The 13,324-nt window shown below is 43.8% G+C and overlaps 1 protein-coding gene across 3 annotated transcripts in view; it reads right to left on the reverse strand.

Annotated features, from left to right (window-relative positions):
* The window catches only part of vps13a (vacuolar protein sorting 13 homolog A), a 434,277-nt gene that overhangs the window by 339,534 nt on the left and 81,419 nt on the right, over positions 1-13,324 (reverse strand). For all 3 annotated transcript variants that reach the window (XM_078214517.1, XM_078214516.1, XM_078214518.1), the window contains exons 7-10: positions 9,913-9,972; positions 6,231-6,290; positions 5,377-5,457; positions 3,357-3,414 (exon numbers count right to left, since the gene is read on the reverse strand). In XM_078214517.1, the coding sequence (XP_078070643.1) occupies positions 3,357-3,414; positions 5,377-5,457; positions 6,231-6,290; positions 9,913-9,972 (259 nt within the window). The remainder of the gene's footprint in view (positions 1-3,356; positions 3,415-5,376; positions 5,458-6,230; positions 6,291-9,912; positions 9,973-13,324) is intronic.

Raw genomic sequence — 13,324 nt, forward strand, 5'->3', positions numbered from 1 at the left:
TAAGGGACAATTTTTAACTTGGCCAATCAACCTAACCCGCACATTTTGGACTGTGGGAGGAAACCGGAGCACCCGGAGGAAACCCACGCAGACACGAGGAGAATGTGCAAACTCCACACAGACAGTGACCCGAGCCGGGAATCGAACCCGGGACCCTGGAGCTGTGAAGCAGCAGTGCTAACCACTGTGCTACCGTGCCGCCCAACAATATTGGAACGTTACTGATCCCTATTGATTTTTCCATACTATTTATCATATTGTGATACTGCAGCGGTTCTAAAATTGGGGCGGCACATGTGACAGCCACACTCTACTCCTGCCTCTTGGCTTGCACTAATTCTGCTTCCCGCTATGACTCAATTATTTGGTAGACTCCTGGAGAGTCTCTATAGATGGCAAGGAGGTTAACGTACCCCTTTTGATTTTGTATTTAAAAATGAGCTCTCTAAATGCAAATTCTTCTTCATTTAAATCATTTCTACATGAGGTTCCTTTTTGCTTTTTCTCCCCTTCACCCATCCTTCCCCTGCCTGTGTACTTGCTTAAAACCTGTTCAACTGTATCATTTTCGAAACCTGATTCTTTCTCTTTCCATTGCTGTTGGCAAATCTGAACATTTTGAGCATTTTTTATTTAGAACCACAGTCATATAATGCAGACAAGACCCTTCGGCCCATTGAGTCTGCACTGACTATAACTACCACTAAAGTGGCACCAATCCCATTTTCCAGCAAATCCCATTTTCGTGAAGGTTATGATACTTCAAGTGCTCATCCACATACTTTTTAAAGATTGTAAGGTATCTGGCCTCCACTACCTTCTCAGGCAGTCCATTCCAAATTCTCACCACTCTCGAGTGAAAATTATTTTTCTCAAATCCCTTCGATCTCCTGCCCCCACCCTAAAACTATGCCCCCTCAAGATTGACTGTTAAACAAGGGGAACAGCTGCTTCCTATTCACCCTCTCCATACCCCTCAATCTTATACATTTCAATCATGTCCTTCCTCGGCTTCCCCGCTCTAAAGAAAACAATCCAAGCCTATCCAGTCTCTCCTTATTGCTCAAATGCTCCATCCTTCACAAAATCATTTACATTTCAGATTTCCAGTATCTGCAGCATTTTATCTTATGCGACGATATTAGGCTTTGGCTGAAGAGTTGCTAATCTAAGTTTGCAGACAACACTAAGGGCCCGATTTTACCAAAGTTTCATGCTTGTTTCTGGGTGCGAAATCGCGGTAAAGTTGGGCGTCGGGCCTAAAACGCGATCTGCACCTGACTCATGGCAGATCGCGTCTTTACCGAGCCCCGATCCAGACCCGGGTCTGGCGCGCGCCCGAATCGGCCGGCGCGACGATTTAAATGCATTTGCATGCATTTAAATTGACTTAATGAAGCTCGTGCCCAACTTTACCGACGAATCCGACTTTACCAGGTTGTGGCCCATTTCGCATCTGCGCATTAAACGACCTGCTAAATAAAAGTCCGAATGGGACTCCAATTCAGCAGGGGAACCGCCGAAGCCAATCCCCCCCCCTCCCCGACCATCCTTCGCGGACCCCCCCTGCGAACCACACCGGCAGCACCCCCCACACCCCCCCCCCCCGGATCAGACCCCCCTGGGAGGCAGGCCCTCGACCTAGCTTGATCGCTGGTCTCCCTCCACCATCCTTCCGATCTGCAGTCCGTCGACAGCCTCCTGCACGTTCCTGGCCTTGCTCTATCTTTCCCTGGGGTGGGGGGGAAATGGAGAAGGGGAGTGACATGTCTGCCCCTGGGGGTTGGGGGGGGGCACCCCCCTGCACCGCCCCCCCCCCCCCCAGGGGCAGACACGTCACTCCCCTTCTCCATTCCCCTCCCCCCCCCCCCCCAACCCAGGGGAAGGCAAAGCAGCAGAGACAGCAGAGAGGATGAAAGGAATTCCCTTTGGAGGATAATGTCCAAATCACAGGAACTAAAAACCTGACAGTCCAAAATCTGGGATAATATTTCAAAATGTATATCCCCCCCCATCCCTGTCCTGTAATATTATCCCAGATTTTGGACTGTCAGGTTTTTAGTTCCTGTGATTATAACGTGGACATTATCCTCCAAAGGGAATTCCTTTCATCCTCTCTGCTGTCCGTGCTGCTTTGCCTTTCGCACCCGGGTGCGCTGCCTGCGGTCTGTTCCGAACTGCACATGTGCAGTTGGAGCTCTGGCCGCTCCAACAGCGCTAAGCCCCACCCAATAGACCGGCGCCGAAAAAAGGCGTATGGGCGCGCTGGAGCGCGGCTGTCGGGCACGGATCCGTTTGACGACCGGACCCGGCACTTAGGGGCCGATTTTACCGAATCGGGACTAAGTGACGAGACTAAGAAAGTTGTAGAAATAGGAGCCAAAGACTTTTTTTTATTCATTCGTGTGGCAGATGGAGTTCAATGCAGGCAAGAGGTCATCTACTTTGGCTTAGATTGGAATTTGTGTTTACGAATGCATCTTTGTACAGAAATTACTCATACCCAGTGGATAGTGACAAAAAGTGTTCAAAAAATAAATGAAACACTAATCTCAAAGGGGTAGGGTTACAAAGTGGAGGAACTTATGTTTCAGGCTTATGTGAAGTACTACATTCAGCTATGAGGACTAAGCCTGAGGAAGGATTTATTGGTCATTAAAAATCTAAGGGACAGAATTGCCTAATCCTGTTATATCATATATTCCAATGTTAGGACCTGACAGTTAAGAGAGGCATTTCCTGCAGGAAAAATATTAAGCATGCGCTGTTGAAAATGGTAGGATAAATATTTTGGATTAGGCTTGTTTTCAGGCTTGATGAGCTTAATGACCTTGCTGCAACCATATTGATCCTTTCTGGAATCTTGATTCCAGCCAAATTCAGGTGCAGCTTGTTCTATTCGTACAGCTTTCTTTCCCTGTACTGGTCTAGTGTCCCATGAAATGAAAATCAACCTGGCACATAATATATTTACTTCCCCAATCTGTTTGTCCCTGTCTTAAATTACTCATTGATCAGATAATAATCCTGAAATCACTGCCGGAGAAGTTCTGCTTTTTCATTTCAGCTCTTGGCAGGAAGTTGTCTGTGTCTGCTTGTACTATGAGTCACAACAATTGGGTCATAATAACTTATGCTGGCAGCAAATTTGGCAAATTTTCAGACAGAATACCAAATGTTTTCCAAATTTAATGGATACACTTTCCATATTTTTATCCAAAAATCATTAGTTAATAGTTAAGAAATGTGATACAAGTTGTACTGTAATTTCCAAAGGTATGAGGATACCTTTTAAGTGCTTTGGGATATTTAGTTATGTTAAAAGCATTACACTAGTGCAAAAGTGCGCTACTTACTGAACTGATAAGTCTCTGGAATAAAGTTGCTTGTTGAAACTCCCTTTTTTAAGTCTTTCTGAAAAGATAATTTTTAAGTTACACAGCAATATCCAGCAGCATTTGTATAGACAGGCTTGTCATCAACATACCATATATTTAAAAGTTTAAGAGGTTGAGTTAGAAAACTACCCTTCAACAGAATACAAAATCATATCACGTGTCAAATAAATGCCTTCACTGAAATGTTTTCACTTTATTTGGTTAGTCCAAATTTAGTTCTCACTAATCATCTATTTTGGCACGGTGGCACAGTGGTTAGCATTGCTGCCTCACAGCTCCAGGGACCTGGGTTCAATTCCAACCTTGGGTGACTGTATGGAGTTTGTACATTCTCCCCATATCTGCTTGGGTTTCCTCCCACAATCCAAAGATGTACAGGTTAGGTGGATTGGCTGTGGGAAATGTGTAGGGTTATGGGATGGGTGGGAGAGATGCTCTGTCGGAGAGTTGGTGCAGACTTGATGGGCCAAGTGGCCTCTCCTGCACTGTAGGGATTTTATGATGATTTGATTTATCATTGTCACGTGTTAGTACACAGTGAAAAGTATTTTTCTTGTGCGCTATGCAGACAAAGCATACGTACACAGGAGAGTACAGAATGTAGTCTTACAGTAGTAGTTGTATGTAATGTTATGAATCTATCTACCTCAATGCCACTTTCCCATATCTCTTGATGCCATTTGTATCTAGAGATCTATTGACTTCTGTCTTGAACAAATTGTACTTAGAAGCCACAAGAATTATTCCAATATATAAAGGAGGTATTAGAACATCCCAGCTATTTCAAAATCTAGGAAATAAAAAAAATGTTCATTGAAAGTATTGATGTCACCCAAATCAGCATTGCATAAAAGCTGTGCAAGTTTGAAACGAAAGAGAACTCAAACACATTCAAATGCAGCCAGCATGATGCTTTCTCACATGAAAAAAGTCTTCTGAGGCAAAATTGAGAAAACTGGGCCTGTATTCTCCAGAGTTTCAAAGAACGCAAGGTGATCTCACTCAAATTTAAAATTCTTACAGGGCATGACAGGGTAGATGTAGATAGGATGTTTACCTGTCTCAGAATAAGGGGCAGGCTATTTAAGACTAATAGAAGGTGCAATTTCTTCACTCAAAAGGGCGGTGAATCTTCGGAATGCTCTACTACAGAGGACTGTGGAAGCTCAATCACTGAGTATGTTCAAGACAGAAATCAATAGATTTCTAGATACAAATGACACCAACAGATATGGGAATAGCACAGCAAAGTAGCTTTGAGAAAGATGATCACCCACGATCTCACTGAACAACAGAGCAGGCTTGATGGGCCAAATGGGCCTGCTCCTATATTACTAGTTATTGTTCCTTTTTACTTTAGGACAGAAAAGATTCGAGGGCTTATTCTGTCCATTCTCACTAGAATGCTTATCAGGGATGCAGGGCTTCAGTTAGAGCATAAAAGTTGAGGAGAACTTTAATCGCGGTGTTCAAACATATGAATGGTTTTGATGAGTACCTATGGTGAAATTGTTCATTAACTGGAGGACACATATTAAAGGAAATTAGCAAAATAACCAGAGAATTTCTTTTTTTCCTAAATGTGTCGAGTTCTTATGATCTGAACTGCTCTGCCTGAAAAGATGAAAACGGATTCAATAACGACCAAAAGAGAATTAGAAAAGAACTCAAAGAGGAATTTTGCAGCGTGATTGAGAATGGGAACAGACATTAGATTTCCTGGATTGCTCTTTCAGAAAGCTGGCACAGGTATAATGGGCCATATGGCTTCCTTCTGTGTTGTATCATTCTGTGATATAAAAAATACATGAGCCACTCATGGTATATTGTCTATTAAAAGTAATAGATTTGAAATCATGGAACAGCTCACACAATCTAGGTAAGGGGGAAAGGCAAGGAGCGAGGAAGGGGGGGAGGAGGCAGGGTTCTGCAGCAGGAACATAGCAACAGAATATTTACCACATTAAAGTCAACTTACCAAAGCCTCAATTGGACTGCTTTTAGAATACATTTTGGTGTTGACATTCCAATACGCACAGAGGTAGTCTAATCGAACAAGCTAAAAAATAAAACCAAGCAATTAGTTTAGAAATGTCACATACTAAAATCAAATTATTTGGCACTTGTGTAAGAAACTACAACTAGTTTATCCACAGATCTCTAACGGTTGCCACTCAAGTGGATAGAGCTGTGAAGAAGGCCTATAGTGTGTTAGCTTTCATTAACAGGAGGTTGGAGTTTAAGAGCCGTGGGGTTATGCTGCAACTGTACAGGATCTTGGTGAGACCACATTTGGAATATTGTGTGCAGTTCTGGTCACCTCACTATAAGAAGGATGTGGAAGCGCTGGAAAGAGCGCAGAGGAGATTTACCAGGATGCTGCCTGCTTTGGAGGGTAGGTCTTATGAGGAAAGGTTGAGGGAGCTAGGGCTGTTCTCTCTGGAGCGGAGGAGGCTGAGGGGAGACTTAATAGAGGTTTATAAAATGATGAAGGGGATAGATAGAGTGAACGTTCAAAGACTATTTCCTCGGGTGGATGGAGCTATTACAAGGGGGCATAACTATAGGGTTCGTGGTGGGAGATATAGGAAGGATATCAGAGGTAGGTTCTTTACGCAGAGAGTGGTTGGGGTGTGGAATGGACTGCCTGCAATGATAGTGGAGTCAGACACTTTAGGAACATTTAAGCGGTTATTGGATAGGCACATGGGGCACACCAGGATGATAGGGAGTGGGATAGCTTGATCTTGGTTTCAGATAAAGCTCGGCACAACATCGTGGGCCGAAGGGCCTGTTCTGTGCTGTACTGTTCTATGTTCTATGTATGTTTACCTTATTGAAGACGTGTTCACATTGGTCATGCAAGCATGGATTCCATCTCTCATCTGTAGTCTATGATTTAAACAAAATATTATAATAAATCTCTGCACAATTAATATCAAACTTCTGATTTGTATTTATTCAGAAATACAAGTTCGGTATTTATTCAAAGAAACTAAACTATTTTACCAGTTTTATAATATTTAAACCAAAACTTAGCAAGCTTTAAAGAAAACCAACTTCACAAAGGCCTAAATCTAGATGTCAGCAATAAATTATGCTCATTCAATTCTGATCTATTTTATTTTCTTTTGTTATGTTTGTCACTTTGATCTCCATTATAAATTAGCATGTGCACATTCATTATTTTGCAGCATGCTCATCACACTGTAATTGCACATACTAGCTACTGCACAGCTGGAAGCCAAACTTCTGATCTATTCTTCCAGCTCTGATTTTCCTTTATAGTCAGAAGTAGCCTTCTCCACCCACAATTCTCTCCCTCTCTCTCTCTCGAGCTGCTGATCCTTGCCTCAGTTCCCACAGTTTCTACAACCGTTACTTCCCAACTGCAAAGTATGGCTTGACTTGCTAGCTTTCTGTAATAATCTATATTCATATTTATGAGCATTAAAAACAACATATAGCTCGGAGTTCAATTTTGTGCTTCTGTATAAGGGTTAAAACTTTAGTTAGCTTAATGGTAAACAAAAAGTGACAGTATGTCTATGGATTTTGGTCACTTAAACTATGCCTGCTTCATAATTAAAGGGTTTGTGACATGAAAGAAAACAGGGTTTAAAGAATAACTAGCTTCTTGCTGAACAACCACGGGCCACTCTAGATTAGAAAGAACTTATGAGTTCAGTTTTAAGTTGGACCCAGAAGAAGCTGGGCAGGACAAAGAAGCTGTAGGGAGAAGAGGAACAAAATAAAGTCCAGAAATCAGGAAGCTGAGACAAAAAATGCCTCAGAAGACAATGAAATTAAAGGAGTCAAGAACAAAATCCTGTTCGATGAAGTTAGAAAAGAGAAAGTACAATGAATTAAAGAGACAGCTGCAAGAACCAGATTTAAAGTGAAAAGCCAGACATCCGACGCGAATCAAAAGTTTAATGACATCTTAATGCAGCTTGTGAAGCAGTAGTGTTCCGTTCGCATAGCTATGTACCCGAGAAATAGTTGGGAGCTTGAATGCACAAGGAATCCAAGGCAGAGGAATACCGAAAGGAGAGTTTGAAATCCTGGAAGTAGATCCTTAGAGAATCACTCCCACCTACACTCTTCCTCTCTATCATTACACGACAAATTCAACCACAACAGGCATCAGTGGATGCAGCCTGCCAGAGTCATGTCCAAGCTGAGAATGCTCACACATTTTGAGGAGCAGGCCTACTCTGCTGGTGAAGTGGGTGCAACAGAGAAATGAGAGAATCCTGAACAAATACGCTGTCATTCCTCAAGTTTCATGTGAGTAATCAATGTCCCCTCTGCATCCCCTGTAATGCACTGATGCCATGTCCCTTTTGTCTTGTAGGCTGGATCATCCTCATGCCCCCTGGATCCACCAGTTCAGAGGGGGACTTCTCCAAACCCACCGTTGAAGAGGCGTCACAGCTGTCACCCACAACTGGCACCAGCGCAGATACTTACACCTCAGTGATCCAATAGGTAGGCAGTCTTCTAGATTGCTCAGTGGTGACCACCACACAGCTGAAGATTCACAGCAGGTGGAGGCAGAGACGTCTCAGGTAATCGGCACTCTCAGCCCTTTGCCAATGATGTGCCCCCGGACCCAGCTGTCCCACAGCTGCTGGAGCTGCAAACGCAGAGTCACGAGCATCAGGAAGTGATGACAGCACTTCAGAATGCAAGGCCACTTGGAAGAGTCCCATCGCCTTCTATCCAAGGAAATAATGCAATCACTGCAGAGCACCGAGGCCAATACTGTGAGGTTGGCATCCACAGTAGAGACCTTGGTGCAGGATGTGCACTCCATGGCAGGAAATGTCTGCACTATGGTGCAGGGCTTTGACTGCACGGTGCAACTGATGGGAAACTCAGTGTCAGAGCCAGAGGACAGCAGAGCTTCTAGATCTCACTCCCGGGAACCAGAAGGGAAGAGGACTGACAGAGGTGCAGCCCAGGACCCTCCAGCCAGGAGACCATGGGCATCTCCAGCCCATCTGACACCCCTCTCCCTTTGAGCACCAGCCCCTGACACCAAGGAGGGAAACAGTCAAACACCTGAGCTGCCTGAAAGCAAGCCTGGATCCTTAAGGTCCAGGTTCCCCAGAGGATGCCCACCAACGTCATTTCAGGCAAAACAGCGTGGAAGAAAGCAAGCCACCTCAACCTTAGCTGTGGATCTTGGGAATACACTTAGACGTAGTGGGAAGGTCAGGAAGATTAAGAAACTGTAGGCACTTAATGGGCAAGGGAGAATATAGGCACTAGTGTAGACAGATCATCATTGTTATTATGATCGTTTCGCAGTAAATTTCCTTTGTTCAACTACGGAGCCTCTACCCTGTCCGTTCATGCCACCATGTTTGGGGGAACCACCATGCTCACCCGGCACCTCATCCCTGTGGAGTGTGAGAATGGCAGTGCTATGTTCCTCCCACCCTCTTGTTAGCCCCGACTAAGGGCACTCCCTCAGCTGCGGTATGGACAGGAACCCAGAAAGGAGGACTTGGGAAGCGCTGCTTGCATTCCAGCCTTCACAACCCCTTTAAAGCAAGGAGCGCACCAACAAGAAGGGAAGGCAAAGCCTGCAAGTGATACCTCCTGACCCTCTCCTCAAAATGATGATTCTGGGACCCCCATCCCTTGTCCTGTATTGAACCTGTGTCCCTAGGGTCCTCTCCGGTGCACCCTGAGCAATGCACAGCACAGTGTACTGACTGCCTGAGAATATTGAGCACGCGCTGCCATTCCTGTTCCTGCAGACAGAGTGCGCAAACTCAAAATCTCCTCCTTAGTATCCAAAGATGTATAGTTTAGGTGGATTAGCCAAAGTAAATGCAGGCGTGAGGAGACGGTGGGGGGGAGTTTACCAGACCTGGGTACGGTGCTCTTTGAGAGTCAGTGCAGATTCGATGGGCCAAATGGCCTCCTTCTGCGCAGGAGGGATTCCATGGTTTTAAGGTAGATTTCACAACATAAATATATACATGTAATAAATTGTGTGCCTACCTTAATATACTGCCAGCCACTAACTATATATTATTTCCGTAACTTTGGGAAGAAAATGCAATGAGGAGAATGGCTTCACATAACAGCTTTCACAATCTATGGTCATCCCAAGCACTTTATGGCCAACTTGAAGTGTAATCATTGTAAGATATGGAATCATGATGGCAAATTTGCTCATATCTAGGTCCCACAAACTAATGAAATAATTAAATGGATTATCTGATTTATTAGATGTTGATAAAGGGATATGTTTTAGGTAGGACACTGCCAAATCTTGGATGGTGCCTCATTCTTCCAAATGAGACAGTAGACAAAGCCTTGATTAACATTACAGCTGAAAGACAGTTAGTACCTGCACTGAAGATTAAACCAAGATTACATGCTCAAGTCTGTGGGGTGGAGCTTGAAACAATGGCCTTCAGACTTGAGACGCGTGCTCCCACCAAACCTACAGATCTCACAAGGGAAGGATTAGAAAACCTTAAATCCACAGTACCTCAAGACTTAAATTCTGAAGTGAAATTCCAAATGACAACGGTGAGTCATGGTTTGTGATCTGCAAATAAGAATAAAATCAGCAAAAAAAATTACAACTAGAATTGTATAGAAATGATGACGATTCTCACATAAAAAGTTCAAATGAACAGAAATTCTCTTCTATATAGATGTGAACTATTCAAAATGTTTCTATACTTTCGAAATTAGAAAAATTAAGACAGAATTTTAATGGTGATTTATAATATTCCTTCTAATGCCACTTCACAGATATAGCAAAACACAATTGGTGAGAAGTCAGCATCCATTTTCTGGACACTATCGAATGTAAGAAATAGGAGTGGCAATAGGCCAATTGGTGCCTTGTGTTTGCTCCACCATTCAATAAGTTAATGGTTGACCAGCTGCCATATCAGAGAAGGCTGTTTATGTGCAGTAAATGTATGCTGGAAGAATGCAGAGCAGGCAAATCACATCAGCTTGCAATTTTGGGAATCAATCTCCCTTAGGACTCTCTTTTAACCTCCCAAAGCTGAATATACATTCAGCAGTAGGAAAGAACCCCTCATTGGTGCTATTTTAAAGGAATCACCAACTACTTATAGGTTAGCTGCTATCATTTTTTTCTCTTGCTACAATTCTACAATTGTTTAGTGTTTTCTATAGTTACTTCAGGTTGCAGCAAAGTACAGCAAGTGGCAGGTGCTAACTTCAAGGCTTCTGCATAAACCATTTTTTCTCACAGACATGTATGTAACAAGAACTCCACTTCAACGCAGCATAACTTTGTGAATGAAAAGCAGGACAATTCAAATTCAGCCATTACTAGTCCATTAACCAGCATTCAATCAAAGTAACAGAAGATATCATTGACAGCACTATCAACTGACATTTACTCACAAATGCAGTTTTGGTTCCATCAGAATCACTTGCTTTCAGGCCTCAATATATCCTACCTCCAAATGCAGACAAAATAGTTGAGTTTCAGGTGAGGTGAGAATGCCTGTTCTTAACATCAAGGCAGAATTTGACTGAGTGTGGCATCAAGGAGCTCTAGCAAAACAGATGTTAATTGAAATTGAAGGGGAGAACCCTCCAATGGCTGAAGACAGAACTAACACAGAGGAAAACAACTGGCTGTTAGAGGCCAATCATCTTAGCCCCAGAATATCGCTGCATGAGTTCCTCACAGCAGTGCCTTGGGTCCAAGTCCAACCATCTTCTCCTGCTTCAGTAATCTTCTCTCCATGGGTGGCATGATGGCACAGTGGTTAGCATTGCTGCCTCAGTGCCAGGGACCCGGGTTCAATTCTGGCCTTGGGTAAATGTCCGTGAGGAGTTTGCACATTTTCCCAGTGTCTGTATGGGATTTCTCCAGACGCTCCAGTTTCCTCCCACAGTCCAAAGATGTGTAGGTTAGGTTCATTGGCCATGCTCAATTGCCCTTTAGTGTCAAGGATATTAGCAGGGTAAATATGTGAAGATACGCAGACAGGGCCTGAGTGGGATTGTTGTTGGTGCAGGCTCGATGGGCCGAATAGCCTCTTTCTGTACTTCAGGGATTCAATGATTCGCTGATTCTAAGTGGGAAAGTTTGTTGATGATGGCACAGAGTTCAGTACCATTTCAGCTCCTCAGATAATCAAGAAGTCTATGTTCGTTTGTAGCAAGACCTGGACAACATTCCGGCATGGGCTTGACACAGCACCTAACATTTTTACCACTGCCAGGCAATAACCATTGTTATGATCCCAGCTGATGTTACCACTGGACAAGTCAGATTCCTGGATGGAACCTGACTTGATAGATCCCAACTTATTTTTTGTTTAAAATTTGCAGGTCAGCTACTGAAAAATGTCTCAAGCCTGCTGATGAAAAGGAATAAAACATGAAAAAAGTACATATTACAATACTCCTTCACCCACACCTAGACCCTTGCAGTGAGGATAACACAAGTTACAAAATTTACCTTCCACTCTCATGTTCAGAATCAATAAATGGTCCATGTCCATCTAATAGATGACCTGTGGTCGGAAACACCACACTCTGAAACCAAGTGACAGATGCCACTCAAAGCAGATGCAATGATTTTTCATCAACTCCCCCAAATGCTTGTCACACAGTGAGCCACGTGATCCCACAGGAGTTGTCTTTTAACTTGGATTTGCAGTCAGCCTGCCATCAGTTGTGGGGAAATTCTAGAGTCCATTATCAAAGATATTATAACAGTGCACTTGGAAAACAGTGGTAGAATTGGACAGAGTCAGCATGGATTTATGATTTTTGACAAATCTACTGGAATTCTTTGAGGATGCAATGAGTAGGCTTGACAAAGAGGAGCCAGTGGATGTGGTTTATTTGGACTTTCAACAAAATCTCACATAAGTGACTAGCATCGTAAAATAGTAAAGGCGCATGGTAATGGAGGTAGTGTATTAAGATGGATAGAAAACTAGTTGGCAGACATGAAACAGAGTAGGAACAAATAGGTCTTTTCGGAATGGCAGGCAATGACTAGTGGGGTACTGCAGGGATCAGTGCTAAGACCCCAGCTTTTCGCTATGTATATTAATGATTTAGATGAGGAAATTAAATGTAATATCTCCAAATTTGCAGATGACACAAAGTTGGGTGGGAGGGGGAGATGTGAGGAGGATGCAGAAATGCTTCACTGTGATTTTGGACATGTTGAGTGAGTGGGCAAATGCAATATAATGTGATATATGTGAGGTTATCCACTTTCATAGCAGCAACAGGGAGGCAGATTATTAAGTTAAGATAGGGGAATGTGCACCAGTTAATGAAGGCAAGTGTGCAGGTGCAGCAAGCGGTAAAGGCGGCAAATTACATCTTGGCCTTCATAACGAGAGGATTTGAGTACAGGAGCAGGGATGTTTTGCTGCAATTATACAGGGCCTTGGTGAGACCTCACCTGGAATAGTGTGCACAGTTTTGGTTTCCTTACCTAAGAGAGGATGTTCTTGCTATAGAGGGAACACAGCAAAGGTTTACCAAACCGATTCTTGCATGCTGCAGACACAGTGGGTCATAGCTGCATGCCTCAACAGCTTGGTCCAGTCTCAGAAGGCTACTGCTGATGGGATCCAGAGCTCGACTCAGACTCAACGAGAGCCATCATTGAGGGTTCGCACACCATGCAGCACACGCAGTTGATTCTGCCAGTCCTGGAGGCCCAGGTGATGCCAAGGCATCACTCCCGTTGCCCTGTCATCCTAGGGGGTGTCCCAGGGGCTCGGACACCCCGAGGCAGGAGGAAGCATTCAAGCCCATACCTGGGCCTTCCACCCAGGAGACCCCGGCTGTCCCCAGCTCTTCCAAATTCCCCCTTCTTGCCACCAGTGCATCTCATGGGCAGTGGAATGAACAGGGTGGTATGGCTACATTTGTGACAG

This window comes from Mustelus asterias, chromosome 6 (assembly GCF_964213995.1).
Source record: "Mustelus asterias chromosome 6, sMusAst1.hap1.1, whole genome shotgun sequence".
Lineage (NCBI taxonomy): Eukaryota > Metazoa > Chordata > Chondrichthyes > Carcharhiniformes > Triakidae > Mustelus > Mustelus asterias.